The 21,620-nt window shown below is 55.5% G+C and overlaps 1 protein-coding gene across 3 annotated transcripts in view; it reads left to right on the top strand.

The window, feature by feature from the left end:
- PIEZO1 (piezo type mechanosensitive ion channel component 1) overlaps nt 1-21,620 on the top strand; it is a 153,464-nt gene that overhangs the window by 131,070 nt on the left and 774 nt on the right. For all 3 annotated transcript variants that reach the window (XM_038753615.1, XM_038753614.1, XM_038753613.1), the window contains 19 exons: nt 299-404; nt 716-772; nt 1,584-1,756; nt 2,664-2,782; nt 3,120-3,317; nt 4,055-4,313; nt 5,028-5,216; nt 5,578-5,929; nt 7,038-7,164; nt 7,783-7,930; nt 8,425-8,639; nt 9,996-10,154; nt 11,610-11,757; nt 13,963-14,151; nt 18,181-18,273; nt 18,379-18,551; nt 20,871-20,993; nt 21,072-21,151; nt 21,407-21,602. In XM_038753615.1, the coding sequence (XP_038609543.1) occupies nt 299-404; nt 716-772; nt 1,584-1,756; nt 2,664-2,782; nt 3,120-3,317; nt 4,055-4,313; nt 5,028-5,216; nt 5,578-5,929; nt 7,038-7,164; nt 7,783-7,930; nt 8,425-8,639; nt 9,996-10,154; nt 11,610-11,757; nt 13,963-14,151; nt 18,181-18,273; nt 18,379-18,551; nt 20,871-20,993; nt 21,072-21,151; nt 21,407-21,602 (3,104 nt within the window). The remainder of the gene's footprint in view (nt 1-298; nt 405-715; nt 773-1,583; nt 1,757-2,663; nt 2,783-3,119; nt 3,318-4,054; nt 4,314-5,027; nt 5,217-5,577; nt 5,930-7,037; nt 7,165-7,782; nt 7,931-8,424; nt 8,640-9,995; nt 10,155-11,609; nt 11,758-13,962; nt 14,152-18,180; nt 18,274-18,378; nt 18,552-20,870; nt 20,994-21,071; nt 21,152-21,406; nt 21,603-21,620) is intronic.

The following is a 21,620-nucleotide window of genomic DNA, read 5'->3' as shown; positions in this document are numbered from 1 at the left end:
ATTGAAAGGGCCAGACAGTGGCTTCTGCTCCTCAACTTCAGCATGGACTGTCTCTGGGGAAGCTGTATCCCCTAGTCCCCCCTTAGTTCCCCACCTCTAATTGTGGGGCACCCCCACCACCCACGATCCAGACCGACATCTCTCCTGCCCACAGCCTCTGTGGCAGAGCAGAAACCTGGGGAGCGGAAAGGCCCCGAGTGCCGTTTGAAGGGACTGGTGCCCGAGGTGGGATTGTTTGCTTTCGACCATTCCCTGCTTCTCTCCCTCCAATCACCCTGCCATTCTCTCCTGGGCACAGCTGGCATACCAGGCCTGGATAACCAATGCCCAGTCGGTTCTGAGGAGGCGGCAGCAGGAAGAGGAGCAGGAGCGGAGACTTCAGGAGGCTGGGCAGGGCCCCTCTGGTGAGCAACTGGGTTCAGGGAGGTGACGTTGTCAGGGGGCAGGTACCAGGAGAGTGTCTTTGCCCACTGCCCCGGTCGATTGTCCCTCTGCTCATGGCCGGGCTTGGCACTTCACTTCTCTGGGCCGGCTTCCGACCTCCGGCCTCGAGCCTCCCCTCGGCCTCTCGGCCTGATTCAGGGGGCAGGAGACCCGGCTGCGTTGATGCCACTGGCCGGGCCTGAGCAGGCACCGACACAGCAGACCGTGCTCCACGGAGGCTTTGGCAGTGCCAGTGTCACGACTGAAAGGCCAATGCCCACATGCATTCCAGGAGATGGAGCTTGCCCGGACGTCGAGCCTGCCGGGAGCCAAGAAGAGGAAGTGTCAGGTGGGTGAGAGCCTGGGGAGCCCCTGGGGTTGCCACCGTTGCCCAGAGTTCTCCCTGGGCCTTTGTGGGGAGCAAATACTCAGTCACCCTGAAAGCTGGAAAGACTGCCGGCCGTTATTGAGTGTCAGAGATGGGGAGGTTGGTGAGGGGTTGCCCTGATATTGCACCTGGCCATCCCCCACAGGGCAGAAGGGTCACTGGACATGCTGGCCCAGGGGGGAGTGGATGAGACTGTTCCCCCTCCGGTCCCACCCCAGCCCCATCCACCAGGCCCCTGAGGAACTGGACCTTTCCCAGAAACCTCCCCTAGGGAGACTCTCCAATCTATGCCCACTGGACTCGGGCATCCCTTCCCTCCCACAATGCCAATCCATTTCCCGGCTATCCCAGGCCCTGCTGAATAATCAACGAGCCCAGGGCCCCTGAGAACCTCTCACTTACTTTGCCTCTCCAGTGCTCCAAGGCCCTGGGCCTCAAAGGGCAACTTTGAGGCCAGACTTTGGACCCTGGGCCAGATCGATCTCCACTCTCTGGCCTAGCCCAGATAACCCCAGGCTGGGGGTCACCACCCCAGTTCCAGTCCATTTTCAGCTGTGCCCCCAAACCCCGATCCTGCCAGAGCTTGTCCCGTGGGAGCGCAGGTGCCTGAGAGCCAGGTGTGGCCCAGAGGGGCATCACCTGCCCCTGCTCTAGCCGAGTGGAGGGGGCTCAGGGCTCCGTGGTAAACGGGGACGAAGGGAGCGGGTGGATGGGGCTGCCTCTCGGGGGCCTGCTGAGCCCCCGATCCACCCCCGACACCACTTCCGCTCAGCTAGGAGCAACGTGATGCAGCGGATCCTCAACATCCTCCGCTTCCTGTGGGTGCTGGGCCAGGCCTTGGTGGACGGGCTGACTCAGTGGCTGCACACTTTCACCCGCCACCACGCCAACATATCCACCGTGCTGCGAGCGGAGAGATACGTCCTCACCCAGGAGTTGGCCAAGGTGCCCAGCCGGCGGGACTACGGGGCCGTGGGGGAACCTGGAGGCCACCGGGCGGAGGGGAACGGCAGTCAGGGACCGGCGGGTTGGGGACGACAAGAGCTCTCTTCCCTTTTCCTCTCCCTCCCTGGAGATCTCCAGTCCTTTCCAAGGTCCTCCTTCCCCTGTCGTAATCCCAAACGCCTTCCCTTATCGACCCTCTCGCTTGGACATGGCCTATGGTCTCCACTGGTACGGGCCCAGCCCATTTGGGTCCAAGGCGCCTCTGGAGATGTGGTTGGAGGTTATTAGGTGGGGGAGCCACCCCTCTCGCCATTCATTCATTCATTCGATCATATTTATTGAGCGCTTACTGTGTGCAGAGCACTGGACTAAGCGCTTGGGAAGTACAATCCGGTTTCGCCCGCCCGCGCCTCTCCGTGCCCCGCTCCGCGTTTGAGGGACCGCGCACAATCCCCTGTCCTGCTGATCCCAAGGCCCCAGAGCCCGGCCGAGGGCCTTCTATCCTTCATCTTAGTCACTGTCCAGACACTCTGTCACCCCACGGCCTGGGGCAGGTTCCTCCCGAGACCTCAGTTTCCCATCTGGCCATGGGAAGAACTGTCCTCTGACTCTGTGCCAGGCTGCCTGTTTGCCAGGGGCTTTGAGCTCCCCAGAAGTGGCTCCGCCCCAAGGGCCCTGAGACAAAGGCCTCCAGTACCAGGCAGCAGGAGTGTCTGACACTCAGCCTAAAGGGGTGGGGAGGGATTCTGGGGGCGAATGCCTCACCAGCCATCCCCGGGCGGGAGCGAGCCGGGGCTGGATGCCGCACTCTCCATGGAGTCCGGGCGGGTTATGGGAGGGCAGTCAGCCCTTGGGACCGAAGCTCCCCGTTGCTCTGCCTGACCACCCTGAGCCCTCTTTGTCCCAGGGCTCCCAGGTGAACCAGGGGGTCCTGGACGGGCTGTACCGGAAGGAGGAAGAAGGAGAGGAGGACCAGCGGCTTAAGGGCCCCCCTGGGGGAGACTTCCAGACCAGCGTGGCTTCAAGGCAGGTGCATAGCGGGTGTGAGGGGCCGGCCCCGCAGGGGAAGCGATGCAGTGGGAAAGGGAGGGTTCGGTCCCGGGTTCCCCCGATCTTCTGTCCCTGGAAGGCCTCTAGGGACTTCCCTGTCCTTCGGCTCCACCCCCATCCTGAGAGAGTGGATTTCTGCAGTCATCCCCACGCATACCGGGCTCTCGGGGCCCAGAGGGACCCAGTGATCCTGAAACCTCAAGGGAGGGCGAGCAATCCCCACCCCAGCCTGGCTGTCTAGCCGTGCCCCGGCCCGCGTTGGCCGTCACCCTGAAGCGGGCCCGCTTGGTGCTTCTTCCCTGCTCCTCCACAGCGGGTGCGGGGCGGAGGAGCTGCTGAGCAGCGCGGCTGAATACACCAGCTCCACCGGCTATAGCACCCGGACCAACAGCGAGGAAGTCATCAGGGCCGCGAGCACCGCGGAGGACCAAGACTCGATTCGGGGCTCCCGGGAGCTCCTGGCACACCCCAAGAGCCGGACCCGGACGGCCAGCGAGCTGCTTCTCAACAGGTAGCGGTCTTGCCCCTTGGATCCTCGCTCTTGAGCCATCGACGGGGTTTGGGGCGCCGGGCTGGGTCTGGTTCGTACAAAGCATCGTGGGTGATCGGTCCCGGCAATGAGACACGCCAGGGACGAGAAAGGAAAGAGACAGGGCCTAAACTGGGGTTTAAGGAGACAGAGGGAACTGGGGAGAAGAGGGAGAAGAAGGAAGGGAGGACTCAGACCAAGCAGGAAAAGGCCTGGATGGGATAATCATCATCACCATCAATCGTATTTATTGAGCGCTTACTGTGTGCAGAGCACTGTACTAAGCGCTTGGGAAGAACAAGTTGGCAACATATAGAGACAGTCCCTACCCAACAGTGGGCTCACAGTCTAAAAGGGGAAAATAATAATAATAATAATGGTGGTATTTGTTAAGCGCTTACTATGTGCTGTTCTAAGCGCTGGGGAGGTTACAAGGTGATCAGGTTGTCCCACGGGGGGCTCGCAGTTTTAATCCCCATTTTACAGATGAGGTATCTGAGGCACAGATAAGTGACTTGCCCCAAATCATGCAGCCGATAGTTGGCGGAGCCGGCATTTGAACCCATGACCCCTGACTCCAAAGCCCGGGCTCTTTCCACTGAGCCACGCTGCTTCTCCAGGATTGGGAGAGCAGACACGAGCAGGGAAGGCGGAGTCGAATCAGCCTTCTCACTCTCCCGCTGCTCTCTTCCTTCCCCTTCGCCCCTCGTCCCTATCAGGCGCTTCTGCTTCGAGGAGCTGGAGGAGTCAGAGCGGTTCTACCGGGGCCAGAGCCGCGGCATGAGGCTGCTCCGGGCCCTCTACCTCTTCGTGGCCGCCCACTCGGATCTGGTGTGCTATTTCATCATCATCCTCAACAACATGGTCACCGCCTCCGCCGTCTCCCTCGTCCTGCCCGTTCTGGTCTTCCTGTGGGCCATGCTGTCCATCCCGCGGCCCAGCAAGCGCTTCTGGATGACGGCTATCATCTTCACCGAGGTGGGGGGCGAAGCCCGCCCGGGCCGAAGAGCCCCCAGGCCACGGCGCGTGTTTGTGGATCGGGGAACGGGCGTCTCCCTGCCGTGGGGTTGGCCTCTGGCCGGGGGCGGCAGGATAATAATAATAATAATGATAGCATTTATTAAGCACTTACTTTGTGCAAAGACTTAGTTCTAAGCGCAGGGGAGGTTACAAGGTGATGAGGTTGTCCCACCGGGGGCTCACAGTCTTCATCCCCATTTTATGGATGAGGGAACTGAGGCCCAGAGAAGTCCAGTAACTTGCCCAAAGTCACACAGCTGACAGGTGGTGGAGGCGGGATTTGAACCCATGACCTCTGACTCCAAAGCCCGGGCTCTTTCCACCGAGCCACGCTGCTTCTCTAAGGACCACTGCTTCTCTAATCTCCCCTGGTCCCGGTTCTCTGGAGAAGCTGCCCTCATCTGGGACTGGAGAGGCAGGGCTGACGCCAGGTTTGGAATGGGCAGACACAGGAAGCCCTGCCCTGGGCGGAGCGGGAGAGCCCACAGAGATCCCACTGGTGGGGCTCAGGGAAGAAGGCAACCCCAGGGTTGCCGACCGGAGGTGGGGGCCGAGGGGAGGAAAGGGAGGACGGGAGGGGAGGAGGACTTAGTCCTTAAGGCTGAAGGAGCTGGGCCCATGCCCGCTGTGGGCCCTCTCACTCCCCCTCTGCCTTGGTTCCTCTCCGACTAGATGATGGTCGTCATCAAGTACCTGTTCCAGTTTGGCTTCTTCCCTTGGAACGGCTACACGGTGCTCGTTCGCAACAAGGGAAAGCCCTACTTCCCGCCCCGTATCTTGGGCCTGGAGAAGACCGACAGCTACATCAAGTACGACCTCATCCAACTCATGGCCCTCTTCTTCCACCGTTCCTTGCTGCTGGTGAGTCCCGGTCCGGGCTGGTCGGCTGGGAGCCTTCGCAAATGGCATCCGTGGCACCCCACCTCTTTCACCACTCCTCGCTCTGACTCCAGCCGCCCACGGTCCGAGAACCTCACGCCTAGTGTGGAGGCCCCAAGGCAAAACTTGGGGGAGCAGAAATTGGCCAAGGCAGGGGCTCAGAAGCTGGACCCGACGGCCCTGCAGACGATACAGCCAGAGGTGTAGCTTGGGGGTGGAGGGCAGGCCCGGATCCCGCGGTTCCGCGGTACTCAGCCTTTTTGCCTGGGGCCCCAGGAGCTGCTTCAAGGGCAGCTTAGAGGCTCCCTCATGCTCAGCTGACTTCCTTCCCCTCCCTCCGCAGTGCTACGGCCTGTGGGATCACGAGGAGGACCCGTTCGCCAAGGAGAAGGAGCGAGCAGATGGAAAGGAGCGGCTTGAGGAGGAGCCGAGTCCCGGGGCGGCCCCGAGCGATCAGGATGGAGCGCGGGCTCTGGACCCGACCACCTTCCAGGGCACGGCCGAGGTCCAGGCTGGCGCCGGGGCCCAGGGCAGTGAGCGAGGGGAAGAGGAGGAGGAGACACGGGCTGAGGCCAGAGTGGAGGAGGCCGGGGCCGTGGAGCGTGAGCCTGAGCGCTCTAGGAATGGGCGGCGCATCAGCTTGCGATTCAGAAAAAAGAAGAAGAGCAAAGAGCCCGCGGAGCCCGTAGGCATCGGTGCGTGGAACCCACTCGGGGCTTGGTGCTGGGCTGGGACTCCAGGCTGGGATGCTGGCCAAGGGCTGGCTGGCTGGTGCCGTTGTTCGCTCGGTGTGGTTTTAGGGGCCGGGCACTCCAGAGGGCCTCACCCTTGGTAATGTTGGGCACAGCCCCCTCTTAAAATTCACTCCAAGTGAGTGGCCAGCGTTAGCGTGGACGCGGGGCCGGGTTGGGGGGCGACCAACCATGACTCCGAGCCTCGTAGCCTGGTTAAGCAAGCTGGAGAAGCAGCGTGGCTCAGTGGAAAGAGCCCGGGCTTTGGAGTCAGAGGTCATGGGTTCAAATCCCGGCTCTGCCAACTGTCAGCTGCGTGACTTTAGGCAAGTCACTTCACTTCTCTGGGCCTCAGTTACCTCGTCTGTAAAATGGGGATTAAGACTGTGAGCTTCCCCCCCACGTGGGACAACCTGATCACCTTGTAACCTCCCCAGCGCTTAGAATGGTGCTTTGCACATAGTAAGTGCTTAAAGAGTGAAACAAAACAATGGTTAGAGTGGGGGGAATTTAAACAGCAGAAACATTCCCGTTCCAGGGGTTTTCTCTTTAACGGGCCTTGTCCTGGCCCAGACCAGGGGCTTGTTGTCCCATTCGGGGACGGGGTGATCTAAGCAGCGGTCAGGCCAGAGCGGCTGTCGGTCCCGGCTGCTGGTGCTCGTCCCCGTCCGGTAGCCCCATCCTGGGGTTTGGGGCAGAGGGAGGGAGGAATGGCCCTTTCCGAGACTCTTGTTATTACTCCCAGGGGGGTCACCAAGGTGCCAGAGAGCCCAGGGCAACTGGCCCTGCCGGGGAACGGTCCCCAGCCTCATCCCCTGTCTGGGCTTGAAGGAGGGCACCAAGGTGATGCCCCCAAGCCTGGTTTTCCTAGCAGATCTGGAAACCTGGTCCTTGGATCCTTAGGAGGTGGGCCCGAGGGAGCCCCCAGACCACCGGGAGCGAGAGGCTCCTTCGCTGACTGGATGGGGCAGGAGAGGAGGAGGAGGAGCCCAAACAGTCTGTGGCTGGGCTAGGCTCCTCCAGGCCCCGCCGGGCACTGCCACCCTCTCTCAGTTGAATGTTTCTCCCACAGAGGAGGAAGAAGAAAGGGAAGAGGGAGAAGAGAAAGAGGCGGAAGGTGTGAGAGAGAAGAAGCCGAGTCGCTCCCAGGAAAGGATGAAGGCTGCAGGACTCAAAGTCAAGAGCTTCTGCCTGGCTATGTAGGTGCCTCCTGATCCCCTGGCCGGCCAGGGACCCTGGGAGGTGGGATGTTTCCGGGGAGGGCGTGCCCCGGGTCTGGAAGACAAGGAGAGGGGTGCCAAGTGGCCCTGCCTAGCCATGGGTCAGGCCTGCACAGCCCAATGAAACTGGGCTAAGAAGTCAGAGGTCATGGGTTCAAATCCCGGCTCCGCCAGTTGTCAGCTGTGTGACTTTGGGCAAGGCATTTAACTTCCCTGGGCCTCAGTTCCCTCATCTGGAAAATGAGGATGAAGACTGTGAGCCCCCCGTGGGGCTGATCACCTTGGAACCTCCCCAGCGCTTAGAACAGTGCTTTGCACACAGTAAGCGCTTGATAAATGCCATCGTTATTATTCCTATTATCTTGACGTGACCCATGGGGCTGTTGGGAGCCATTCCCGCTGCCAGCAGGGGCCTTTCTTGGTCACACGGAAGCTCTGGCCTTGTTGGCCGCACAAGGAGGGGCCCAGTTCCCGTGGGTGCCCTTTGACAAGCGTGGAGAAGCCCAAGCCTGGAGGCCCGGCCCGCTCTCCGCCCCTACGGTGAGAAGGGTCGGGTGCTCCGAGCCGGGCGGAGCCTCAGGTCCCCTGTGCCCGCAGGAGCCGGAACTCCTGTCGGCCCGTGCGCCGCTTCTTCAGGGACATCCTGCACACACCGTACCGGGCGGCCACCGACGTGTACGCCCTCATGTTCCTGGCCGACGTCATCGACTTCATCATCATCATCTTCGGGTTCTGGGCCTTCGGGGTGAGTCCGAGATCCGCCGCGGCAGCACCCTGCCCCCCGAACCCCCAACCTCCGCCCCCGACCAGCAGTGGAAAGAGCCCGGGCTTTGGAGTCAGAGGTCGTGGGTTCAGATCCCGGCTCCGCCAGCTGGCAGCCGTGTGTGACTTTGGGCAAGTCGCTTCTCTGGGCCTCAGTTCCCTCACCTGTGAAATGGGGGTGAAGACTGTGAGCCCCCCGTGGGACAACCCGATCACCTTGTAACCTCCCCAGCGCTGAGGACGGGGCTTTGCACATAGTAAGCGCTTAACAAATACCGTCGTTATTATTATTATTATTATTCAACTCGCAGCCCCGGCCTCCAGCCTCGGCCCCCGGCTCACAGGCCTGAGGCCGCAGACCCGGTTAACTCTCTCGGGTCCCGAGGTTATCCGGGAGTCTGAGGAGGTGCCACCCTGCCCGCCCGGGACCCGGGGACCCCTCCAACTCCCCTCCCCGCCCTCCCCATCCCTCGGCAGAAACACTCGGCGGCAGCCGACATCACCTCGTCGCTGTCGGACGACCAAGTGCCCGAGGCCTTCCTGGTGATGCTCCTCATCCAGTTTTCCACCATGGTCATCGACCGGGCCCTCTACCTGCGCAAGACCGTGCTGGGGAAGCTCATCTTTCAGGTCTTCCTGGTCATCGGCATCCACCTCTGGATGTTCTTCATCCTGCCGGCCGTCACGGAGAGGTGGGTGGGCGGCCCTTGACTTCTCCCCGGCCCCACTGCCCAGCTTCCACGGGGAGCGCGGGGACTTAATAATAATAACGATGGCATTTATTAAGCGCTTACTGTGTGCAAAGCCCCGTTCTAAGCGCTGGGGAGGTTACAAGGAGATCAGGACGTCCCACAGGGGGCTCACAGTCTTCATCCCCACTTTACAGAAGAGGCCCAGAGAAGTGAAGTGACTTGCCCAGTCACACAGCTGACAAGTGGCGGAGCCGGGATTTGAACCCGTGACCCCTGACTCCAAAGCCCGGGCTCTTTCCACTGAGCCACGCTGCTTCTTAGTGCCGGTGGATGCCTGGGGCCCCGGGGAAAAGGGTGCAAAACCGGGGGTCAGGAAACCCGGGTTCTAGTCCCCGGTTCTGCCGGGTGACCTTGGGTAGGTCATTCTAGACTGTGAGCCCACTGTTGGGTAGGGACCGTCTCTATATGTTGCCAATTTGGACTTCCCAAGCGCTTAGTACAGTGCTCTGCACACAGTAAGCGCTCAATAAATACGATTGATTGATTTAATGTCTCCAGGCCTCTTTCTTCATCCCAAAAATGGGGATTTCCTTCGACTGGGAACCCTAGGTAGGACAGGCATCCTCCCCAGCACTTTGCACGGTGTTCACTCATTCAATCGCATTTATTGAGCGCTTACCGTGTGCAGAGCACTATACTAAGCGCTTGGGAAGTACGAGTCGGCAACATATAGAGACGGTCCCTACCCGACAACGGGCTCACAGTCTAGAAGCTCATTCATTCATTCATTCAATCGTATTTATTGAGCGCTTACTGTGTGCAGAGCATCATCAATCGTATTTATTGAGCGCTTACTATGTGCAGAGCACTGTACTAAGCGCTTGGGAAGTACAAATTGGCAACATATAGAGACAGTCCCTACCCAACAGTGGGCTCTAAGCGCTTAAGTAAATACTGTGGTCAGTATTGTTACCATAGATTTCAGTTCCTGAAGGGCAGATGCCCGAGACTGGCCTGGGAAAGGGACTCATTTCAGTGGGCACGGACCATCGGGGGCCGAGCGGAATAGGGGGCCCTGGGATCCAGTGCTTCGCACGTAGTAAGCGCTTAACAAATGCCATCATTATTATTATTAATTATTATTATCCAGGGGTCATTGGCAGGGAGGCCGTATGGTTGCCCGGGTCTCTCCCGCCGAGATCCCCTCTCCCTGGCCCGGTTTGCGGGAGATATTGGGAGTTGCCCCCGGCCCGGGCACCGACTGGCACCTCCCTCTCCCGGGCAAGGCGGAGGGGGCGGTTGTTAAGTATGCGCTCCGGCTCCCCGGACCCCCGGACCCCTCTCGTCTCTCCTCAGGATGTTCAGCCAGAACGCCGTGGCCCAGCTCTGGTACTTTGTCAAGTGCATCTACTTCGCCCTGTCGGCTTACCAGATCCGCTGCGGGTACCCCACCCGCATCCTGGGCAATTTTCTCACCAAGCAATACAACCATCTCAACCTCTTCCTCTTCCAGGGGTGAGTCCCGGGCTCCGTCCCGCCCCGTCTTCCCTCGAGCCCGGATTCATTCAACTGTATTTATTGAGCGCGGAGCACCGTACTAAGCGCTTGGGAGGCACAATTCGGCAGCAGATCATCATCATCATCATCAATCGTTTTTATTGAGTGCTTACTATGTGCAGAGCACTGGACTAAGCGCTTGGGAAGTACAAGTTGGCAACATCTAGAGACAGTCCCTACCCAACAGTGGGCTCACAGTCTAAAAGGGGGAGACAGAGAACAAAACCAAACGTACTAACAAAATAAAATAAATAGAATAGATATGTACAAGTAAAATAAATAAATAAATAAATAGAGTAATAAATATGTACAAACATATATACATATATACAGGTGCTGTGGGGAAGGGAAGGAGGGAAGATGGGGGATAGATAGATAGATAGATAAGGAGCAGAGATAATCCCTGCCCACAGTGAGCTCACAGTCTAGAATGTCTCTGTCTCCCCCTTTTAGACTATGATCCCACTGTTGGATAGGGACCGTCTCTATATGTTGCCGACTTGTACTTCCCAAGCGCTTAGTACAGTGCTCTGCACACAGTAAGCGCTCAATAAATACGATTGATTGATTGATAGAACGAGTCATGGTTGTCGACTGACGGAGGCCTGTAATAACAACAGTAAGAATAATGGTATTTGGTAGAGAATAATGGTAGAGAAGCAGCGTGGCTCAGTGGAAAGAACATGGGCTTGGGAGTCAGAGGTCATGGGTTCAAATCCCGGCTCCTCCGCTTGTCAGCTGTGAGACTTTGGGCAAGTCACTTAATCAATCAATCAATCAATCCCGTGCTCTTTCCACTGAGCCATGCTGCTTCTCTAACTTCTCACTTCTCTAGGTGTGTTGCCAACTTGTACTTCCCAAGCGCTTAGTCCAGTGCTGTGCACACAGGAAGCGCTCAATAAATACAATTGAATGAATGAATGAATACAAGATCATCATCATCAATCATATTGAGCGCTTACTGTGTGCAGAGCACTGGACTAAGCGCTTGGGAAGCACAAGTTGGCAACATATAGAGACAGTCCCTACCCAACAGTGGGCTCACAGTCTAAAATACTTAACTTCTCTGTGCCTCAGCTAACTCATCCGTCCAATGAGGATTAAGATTGTGAGCCCCACATGGGACAACCTGATCACTTTGTGTCCTCCCCAGTGCTTAGAATGGTGCTTTGCACGTAGTGAGCGCTTAACAAATACCAAAATTATTATTATTATTTGTTAAGGGTTTAGTCAGTGCCAAGCAATGTACTAAGCACTGGGGTAAATCCAGAACCGTCAAGTGAGATGTGGTCTGACGGCCCCTGTGAGCCCACCAGCCGTCGCGGCCCCGTCTGCCCGTGACCCCCCGTCCCCCCACCAGGATCCCGAAGCCCCCCGAGCGGGCAGGTGAGCGGCCGCTCTCTCCCGGGGCAGGTTTCGGCTGGTGCCTTTCTTGGTGGAGCTGCGGGCGGTGATGGACTGGGTGTGGACGGACACCACTCTGTCCCTGTCCAACTGGATGTGCGTGGAAGACATCTACGCCAACATCTTCATCATCAAGTGCAGCCGCGAGACGGAGAAGGTAGGGCTCGGCCGCTGGCCCGGGACCCCAAGGAGGAGGAGTCGGGGGGCAAAGAGGCTGTTAGGAGAGGGACGCGGGCATCGGCGGGTGGGATCGTCCCATCCATCCGTAGTAGCAGGTGGGCAGAGCACTGTACTGAGCGCTTGAGGGAGCCCAGTAGAGTTGGTAGGCCCGATCCCTGCCTTCAAAGACCAACTTGGCCGAATAGAAAGAGTAAATGCCCAGGAGTCAGGAGGACCTGGGTTCTAACGCCGGCTCCCACGTAACCTCGGGCAAGTCACTTCTCTGGTGTCTCAGTTACCTCCTCTGGAAAATGGGGGTTAAGACTTTATGAGCCCCATATGGGACACGGACTGTCCAACCTGATGAGCTTGTATCTACCCCCATGCTTAGAAGCGGCATGGCTCAGTGGAAAGAGCCCGGGCTTTGGAGTCAGAGGTCATGGGTTCAAATCCCGGCTCTGCCAAATCAATCAATCAATCGTATTTATTGAGCGCTTACTGTGTGCAGAGCACTGGACTAAGCGCTTGGGAAGTACAAGTTGGCAACATATAGAGACAGTCTCTACCCAACAGTGGGCTCAAATGCCAGTTGTGTGACTTTGGGCAAGTCACTTAACTTCTCTATGCCTCAGTTCCCTCATCTGTAAAATGGGGATTAAGACTGTGAGCCCCCCGTGGGACAACCTGATCACCTTGTAACCTCCCCCAGTGCTTAGAACAGTGCTTTGCACATAGTAAGCACTTAATAAATGCCATTAGTAGTACAGTGCCTGGCACAGAGTAAGAGCTGAACAAATACCATAAGGGGGGGAGGGGGGGGAAGAGGTGACAGTCTAGAGGCAGAGGTAGTCGGTAGGATCATTCATTCATTCATTCAATGGCATTTACTGAGCGCTTACTGTGTGCAGAGCACTGTACTAAGCGCTTGGGAAGTACAAGTCGGCAACATATAGAGACGGTCCCTACCCAACAATGGGCTCACAGTCTAGAAGGGGGAGACGGACGACAAAACAAAACATGTCGACAGGTGTCAAGTCATCAGAATAACCAGAAGTAAAGCTAGAAGCACATCATTAACAAAATAAATAGAATAGTAAATATGTCCAAGTAAAATAGAGTAATCAATTTGTACAAACATATATACAGGTGCTGTGGGGAGGGGAAGGAGGTAGGGTGGGGGGGATGGGGAGGAGGGGGAGAGGAAAAAGGGGGCTCAGTCTGGGATGAGCCCCATTTCCACTTCACTCTTCCAGCCATGGGAGAGGAGGAAGAGAGGAGGGGTAGCCGAGTTAAGGCTGACACAGAAGGGAAGGCGGCTATGTACGGGAGATCATTCATTCATTCATTCATTCATTCAATCGTATTTATTGAGCGCTTACTGTGTGCAGAGCACTGTACTAAGTGCTTGGGAAGTCCAAGTTGGCAACATATAGAGACGGTCCCTACCTAACAGCAGGCTCACAGTCTAGAAGGGGGAGACAGACAACAAAACATATTAACAAAATAAAATAAATAGAATAAATATGTACAAGTAAAATAGAGTAATAAATATGTACAAACATATATACAGGTGCTGTGGGGAAGGGAAGGAGGTAAGGCGGGGGGATGGAGGGGGGAGGAAGGGGAGAGGAAGGAGGGGGCTCAGTGTGGGAAGGCCTCCTGGAGGCGGTGAGCTCTCAGTAGGGCCTTGAAGGGAGGAAGAGAGCGAGCTTGGCGGATGTGCGGAGGGAGGGCATTCCAGGCCCGGGGGAGGACGTGGGCCGGGGGTCGATGGTGGGACAGGCGAGAACGAGGTACAGTGAGGAGATTAGCAGTGGAGGAGCGGAGGGTGCGGGCTGGGCTGGAGAAGGACAGAAGGGAGGTGAGGTAGGAGGGGGCGAGGGGATGGACAGCCTGGAAGCCCAGGGTGAGGAGTTTCTGCCTGATGTGTGGGTTGATTGGAGACCCTTTCATGAACAGGATCCCCCTTCAATCCATCAATCAATATCAGCCAATCAGATGCATTTATTGAGCACTTATTGTGTGCAGAGCACTGTACTGAGGGCTTGGGAGAGGACAGTACGACAGAGTTGGTAGACACGTAGGTTTCCCCGACCTCTAGCCTCCGGGTCTGCTTCGGCCCACTTCTCCGCCTCGGCCCTCGGCCGCGGTTCCCTTCCTCGCCGACCCCCTCCCACCTCGAACTCTCTCCCCCCCCGCCCAGAAATACCCGCAGCCCAAGGGCCAGAAGAAGAAGAAGATCGTCAAGTACGGCATGGGCGGCCTCATCATTCTCTTCCTCATCGCCATCATCTGGTTCCCGCTGCTCTTCATGTCGCTGGTGCGGTCGGTGGTTGGCGTGGTCAACCACCCCATTGATGTCACCGTCACCCTCAAGCTGGGGGGCTACGAGGTGAGGGGCCGGCGCCGGCCCACCGGGAAAGGGGACGCCCGCCTGGGGACACTTGAAGCGGCGTGGCCTAGCGGATACAGCGCAGCCCCGAGAGTCAGAAGGTCCTGGGTTCTAATCCCGCCGCCGCCGCCGCTTGTCCGCTGGGTGACCTGGGCTAAAGTCGCTTCACTTCTCTGTGCCTCGGTTACCTCACCTGTAAAATGGGGATTGAGACTGTGAGTTCTGTATGGGACGGGGCGGTGTCCAACCCGATTTACTTGTATCCACCCCAGCATGTAGTACAGTGCCCGGAGCATAGTAAGCACTTAACAAATACCATCAATCAATCAATCATATTTATTGAGCACTTACTGTGTGCAGAGCACTGTGCTTGGTGAGTACAAGTTGGCAACACATAGAGATGGTCCCTACCCAACAGTGGGGCTCACCGTCTAGAAGGGGGAGACAGAGAACAAAAGCAAAGATATTAACAAAATAAAATGAATAGAATAGATATGTACAAGTAAAATAGAGTAGTTTTATTGAGCGCTTACTGTGTGCAGAGCACTGTACTAAGCGCTTGGGGAGTCCAAGTTGGCAACATATAGAGACAGTCCTTACCCAACAGCGGGCTCACAGTCTAGAAGGGGGAGACAGAGAACAAAACAAAACATATTAACAAAATAAAATGAATAGAATAGATATGTACAAGTAAAATAAATAAATAGAGTAGTTTGATTGAGCGCTTACTGTGTGCAGAGCACTGTACTAAGCGCTTGGAGAGTCCAAGTTGGCAACATATAGAGACAGTCCCTACCCAACAGTGGGCTCACCGTCTAGAAGGGGGAGACAGAGAACAAAACAAAACATATTAACAAAATAAAATGAATAGAATAGATATGTGCAAGTAAAATAGAGTAGTTTTATGGAGCGCTTACTGTGTGCAGAGCACTGTACTAAGCGCTTGGGGAGTAAAAGTTGGCAACATATAGAGACAGTCCCTACCCAACAGTGGGCTCACCGTCTAGAAGGGGGAGACAGACAACAAAACAAAACATATTAACAAAATAAAATGAATAGATATGTACAAGTAAAATAAATAGAGTAGTTTTATTGAGCGCTTACTGTGTGCAGAGCACTGTACTAAGCGCTTGGGGAGTCCAAGTTGGCAACATATAGAGACAGTCCCTACCCAACAGCGGGCTCACAGTCTAGAAGGGGGAGGCAGAGAACGCAATAACAGCTGAGCCCCATTCGTTCATCCAGCGCTTAGAACAGTGCTTTGCGCATAGTAAGCGCTTAACAAATACCATCATTATTATTCATTCAATCGTATTTATTGAGCGCTTACTGTGTGCAGAGCGCTGTACTAAGAGGCAGGAGGGGGTGTGGCAGGGATGTAAGGAAAACTCCTTCTCCTCCCCCTCGCCCCGTTTCTGCCCTGCTTTTGGGTTTTCTGGGGGACCCTGAGGACTTGGGGACCAAGGGATGTGTGCTCTCCTGGGAGCGTGGTTCATAGAGAAAGACCAAAATCTCTGCTCCCATTTATGATAAAAATAAGAATAATGGTATTTGTTAAGCACTACGTCCCAAGCCATGTAGTAGTAATACTATTTAATAATAGTAATGATGGCATTTGTTAAGCGCTTACTATGTGCCAAGCACTGTTCTAAGCGCTAGGGTAGATACAGGGTAATCAGGTCAGGAGCGGGGACACAGGGACAGGAACTACGTCCAAACTGATTTGCCTGTATCCACCCCGGCGCTTAGTACAGTGCCTGGCATATAGTAAGTGCTTAACAAATACCATTATTATTGTTATTATAATAATTATAATATATAATAATAATTATGATATAATTAATGTTATAATTATGATATATAATAATAATAATGGCATTTGTTAAGTGCTTACTCTGTGCCAAGCACTGTTCTAAGCGCTAGGGTAGATACAGGGTAATCAGGTCAGGAACGGGGACACAGGGACAGGAACTACGTCCAAACTGATTTGCCCGTATCCACCCCAGCGCTTAGTACAGTGCCTGCCATATAGTAAGTGCTTAACCAATACTATTATTATTGTTATTGTAATAATTATAATATATAATAATTATTATAATAGTATAATTAACATAATATGATATATTATTATATATAATATAATAATAATTATAATAATGATGATGGCATTTGTTAAGTGCTTACTCTGTGCCAAGCACTGTTCTAAGCGCTAGGGTAGATACAGGGTAATCAGGTCAGGAACGGGGACACAGGGACAGGAACTACGTCCAAACTGATTTGCCTGTATCCACCCCAGCGCTCAGTACAGTGCCTGGCATATAGTAAGTGCTTAACCAATACCATTTTATTGTTACTATAATAATAATAATAATAATGATGATGGCATTTGTTAAGTGCTTACTATGTGCCAAGCACTGTTCTAAGCGCTGGGGTAATCAGGTCAGGAACGGGGACACAGGGACAGGAACTACGTCCAAACCGATTTGCCTGTATCCACCCCGGCGCTTAGTACAGTGCCTGGCATATAGTAAGTGCTTAACAAATACCACTATTCATTCATTCAATCGTGTTTATTGAGTGCTTACTGTTTGCAGAGCACTGTATTAAGCGCTTGGGAAGTACAAGTTGGCAACATATAGAGATGGTCCCTACCCAACGGCGGGCTCACAGTCTAGAACGGGCTCACAGTCTAACCATTATTATTGTTATAATAATAATTATGGTATTGGTTAAGCACTTATTATGTGCCAAGCACTGGTCTAAGCGCTGGGGTAGATACAAGCTAATCAGGTCATCCCCTGTGGGGCTCCCAGTCTTAATCCATTTTACAGATGAGGGAACTGAGGCCCAGAGAAGTGAAGTGCCCGTCGTTGGGTAGGGCCCGTCTCTAGATGTTGCCAACTTGGACTTCCCAAGCGCTTAGTACAGCGCTCTGCACACAGTAAGCGCTCAATAAATACGAATGAATGAATGAATGAATGAAAGTGACTCGCCCAAAAATCACACAGCTGACAAGGGGCGGAGCCGGGGATTAGAACCCATGACCTCTGACTCCCAAGCCTGTGGTCTGAGGAGCAGCGTGGCTCAGTGGAAAGAGCCCGGGCTTTGGAGTCCGAGGTCGTGGGTTCGAATCCCACCTCTGCCACGCGTCTGCTGTGTGACCTTGGGTGAGTCACTTCACTTCCCTGAGGTTGTGGTAATAATAATAGATTATTATTACATTGAGCCTGATCTCTGAGCTCTCGTCCTGCCCCGCTCCCCAGTCCTGAGCGCACTCTGGCCTCGGGAAGGGGAGGGGGATGAGCACCCGGTTTTTATCTGGGGTGGGACAGCACCAGAATCATCATCAATTGTATTTATTGAGCGCTTACTATGTGCAGAGCACTGTACTAAGCGCTTGGGAAGTACAAATTGGCAACATATAGAGACAGTCCCTACCCAACAGTGGGCTCACAGTCTAAAAGGGGGAGACAGAGAACAAAACCAAACATACTAACAAAATAAAATAAATAGAATAGATATGTACAAGTAAAATAAAGAGTAATAAATATGTACAAACATATATACATATATACAGGTGTTGTGGGGAAGGGAAGGAGGTAAGATGGGGGGGATGGAGAGGGGGACGAGGGGGAGAGGAAAGAAGGGGCTCAGTCTGGGAAGGCCTCCTGGAGGAGGTGAGCTCTCAGCAGGGCCTTGAAGGGAGGAAGAGAGCTAGCTTGGCGGAGGGGCAGAGGGAGGGCATTCCAGGCCCGGGGGATGACGTGGGCCGGGGGTCGATGGCGGGACAGGCGAGAGCGAGGTACAGTGAGGAGATTAGCGGTGGAGGAGCGGAGGGTGCGGGCTGGGCAGTAGAAGGAGAGAAGGGAGGTGAGGTAGGAGGGGGCGAGGTGATGGAGAGCCTTGAAGCCCAGGGTGAGGAGTTTCTGCTTGATGCGCAGATTGATTGGTATCAATCAATAATCAATCAATCGCCCAGAATGGGCGAGGGTCCCCGACCCTCCGCATGAAGTGTCCCCCTGTCCTCAGCCGCTGTTCACCATGAGCGCCCAGCAGCAGTCCCTCGTGCCCTTCTCGCCCAGCGACTACGAGGCGCTGACCAAGGACTTCGAGGACGACCCGGTGAGCCCCGCGAGCGGGGAGGGACGGGGCGCGCGGGGTGTTGGGGGGGGGTCCCTCTCTGTCGCCGGCCCCCGGCCTGACCCGCTCCTCCGTCCGTGGGCCCAGCTGGCCATGCAGTTCATCACCCTGTACGGCTCCGAGGACATCATCACGGCCCAGATCGAGGGCAGCTCGGGGGCCCTGTGGCGCATCAGCCCGCCCAGCCGCCAGCAGATGAAGCGGGAGCTGCGCAACGGTTCGTCCAGCGTCACGCTGCGCTTCACCTGGAACTTCCAGAGGTACGCGCTCCGCCGGCCGGGCCCCGTGAGCGGCCTGGCTCGGTGGAAAGGGCGCGGGCTTGCTTCGGACGCCCGGACTGTGACTCTTCTAGGCTGCTGGGTAGGGACCCTCTCTGTGTGTTGCCAACTTGGACTTCCCAAGCGCTTAGTCCAGTGCTCTGCACACAGGGAGCGCTCAAGAAATACGACTGAATGAATGAATGAATGAATGAAGTCTAGACGGTGAGCCCGCTGTTGGGTAGGGACCGTCTCTCTATGTTGCCAACTTGGACTTCCCAAGCGCTTAGTCCAGTGCTCTGCACACAGGGAGCGCTCAAGAAATACGATTGAATGAATTTGGAGTCAGAGGTCATGGGTTCATAAACCCAGCTCAATAAATACGATTGAATGAATGAATGAATGAATTTGGAGTCAGAGGTCATGGGTTCAAATCCCTGCTCTGCCAATTAGCTGTGTGACTTTGGGACTGTCTCTATATGTTGCCAACTTGTGCTTCCCAAGTGCTTAGTACAGTGCTCTGCACACAGTAAGTGTTCAATAAATACGATTGAATGAATGAATGAATTTGGAGTCAGAGGTCATGGGTTCAAATCCCCACTCTGCCAACTAGCTGTGTGACTTTGGGACCGTCTCTATATGTTGCCAACTTGGACTTCCCAAGCGCTTAGTCCAGTGCTCTGCACACAGTAAGCGCTCAATAAGTACGATTGAATGGATGAATGAATGAGTTTGGAGTCAGAGGTCATGGGTTCAAATCCCCGCTCTGCCAACTAGCTGTGTGGCTTTGGGACCGTCTCTATATGTTGCCAACTTGGACTTCCCAAGCGCTTAGTCCAGTGCTCTGCACACAGTAAGCGCTCAATAAGTACGATTGAATGGATGAATGAATGAGTTTGGAGTCAGAGGTCATGGGTTCAAATCCCCGCTCTGCCAACTAGCTGTGTGGCTTTGGGACCATCTCTATATGTTGCCAACTTGGACTTCCCAAGCGCTTAGTCCAGTGCTCTGCACACAGTAAGCGCTCAATAAGTACGATTGAATGGATGAATGAATGAATTTGGAGTCAGAGGTCATGGGTTCAAATCCCCGCTCTGCCAATTAGCTGTGTGACTTTGGGCAAGTCACTTCACTTCTCTGGGCCTCAGTTGCCTCAGCTGGAAAATGGGGATGAAGACTGTGAGCCCCACGTGGGACAACCTGATCCCCCCAGCGCTTAGAACAGTGCTTTGCGCATAGTAAGCGCTTAACATTCATTCATTCAATTGTATTTATTGAGCACTAACAACTACTATCTAGGCCCAGGCGTTAAAGGGCCTGACTTCTATTCCTGGCCCCGTCACTTACCTAATGTGTGCTCTTGGGCAAGTCACTTCTCTGTGCTTCCATTCCCTCATCAGCAAAATGGGGATTCAATACTGTTCTCCCTCCTACTTAAACTGTGAACCACGTGTGGAGTCTGATTATCTTGTCTCTACCCAAGATATTATCATCTTATCCCATCTGATTATCTTGTATCTGTATCTAGAGAAGCAGCGTGGCTCAGTGGAAAGAGCCCGGGTCTTTGGAGTCAGAGGTCACGGGTTCAAACCCCGGCTCTGCCAGTTGTCAGCTGTGTGACTATGGGCAAGTCACTTCATCATCATCAATCGTATTTATTGAGCGCTTACTATGTGCAGAGCACTGTACTAAGCGCTTGGGAAGTACGAATTGGCAACACATAGAGACAGTCCCTACCCAACAGTGGGCTCACAGTCTAAAAGGGGGAGACAGAGAACAAAACCAAACATACTAACAAAATAAAATAAATAGAATAGATATGTACAAATAAATAGAGTAATAAATATGTACAAACATATATACATATATATACAGGTGCTGTGGGGAAGGGAAGGAGGTAAGATGGGGGGGATGGAGAGGGGGACGAGGGGGAGAGGAAGGAAGGGGCTCAGTCTGGGAAGGCCTCCTTCTCTTGGCCTCAGTTACCTCATCTGTAAAATGGGGATTAAGACTGTGAGCCCCCCGAGGGACAACCTGGTCATCTTGTAACCTCCCCAGCACTTAGAACAGTGCTTTGCAGATAGTGAGCGCTTAATAAGTGCCATAATTATTATTATTATGTCAGCAGCCCCCGTGGAGGGTTGAGGCCTCCCCGGGCGGCTCGGGGGTCCGGGAACGGTGACTCGTCTAGCTTTCAACCTCCCCTCCCGGGGGTCCCGGGGTCCCCGCGGGGTGGGATTGCTAGGACTGTCCGCCCTACTCCCCGAGGGAGAGGTCCGGGGCTGCTGTTGCCCACCGGCTCCGCTGTGCCCACCCCCACAGGGACCTGGCCAAGGGTGGCACGGTGGAGCACGCCAACGAGAAGCACACAATGGACCTGGAGCCGGGCAGCCCCGAGTGCCTGCAGCTGGCGGACATGCTGCAGGGGAGCAGAGACAAGCCCGTGTGAGTGCGCGGGGCCGCGGCAGGCGGGCGCGGGGCCGGCGGGACGGGCCGCTGACGCCGCTCTGGCTTCCCTCGCAGGGTCATTCACCACCTCTTCCCCAAGTACGTCCGGGCCCCCAACGGCCCCGAGGCCAACCCGGTCAAGCAGCTGCAGCCACGTGAGTGTGGGCAAAGGTCCCCGGGAGGCCAGCCTGGGGGGCACCGCGGTGGGCACCGCGGCCTCACCCCTCCTCTCTGCCAATCCTGCCCTCAAAGAACTTGTACTTCCCAAGCGCTCTGCGCACAGTTAGCGCTCACTAAATACGACTGAGTGAACGAACCGGGCCACGGTTCGGTGGGGAGGAACCCGGTGGGCATCGGCGGATCTCCCCTCCTCACCCCGGCCTTCCTCGCCCCCGCGGGTCTCTCCTCAGAGGAGGAGGCCAACTACACCAGCGTGGAGCTCCAGCTTAAGCGGGAGCGGGTCGGCTCGGGGGCGGACGGCTTCCTGGAGTGGTGGGTGATGCGGCGGCACGGCTGCTCGCGGCCGAGTAACTGCCACCTCCTGCCCATGGTCATCTTCAGCGACAAAGTCAGCCCGCCCAGCTTGGGCTTCCTGGCCGGATACGGGTGAGTCCCGCGGCGCCC

The sequence above is a fragment of the Tachyglossus aculeatus genome, chromosome 11 (genome assembly GCF_015852505.1).
Source record: "Tachyglossus aculeatus isolate mTacAcu1 chromosome 11, mTacAcu1.pri, whole genome shotgun sequence".
Classification (NCBI taxonomy): domain Eukaryota; kingdom Metazoa; phylum Chordata; class Mammalia; order Monotremata; family Tachyglossidae; genus Tachyglossus; species Tachyglossus aculeatus.
This window is presented reverse-complemented; position numbering and strand designations above follow the sequence as displayed.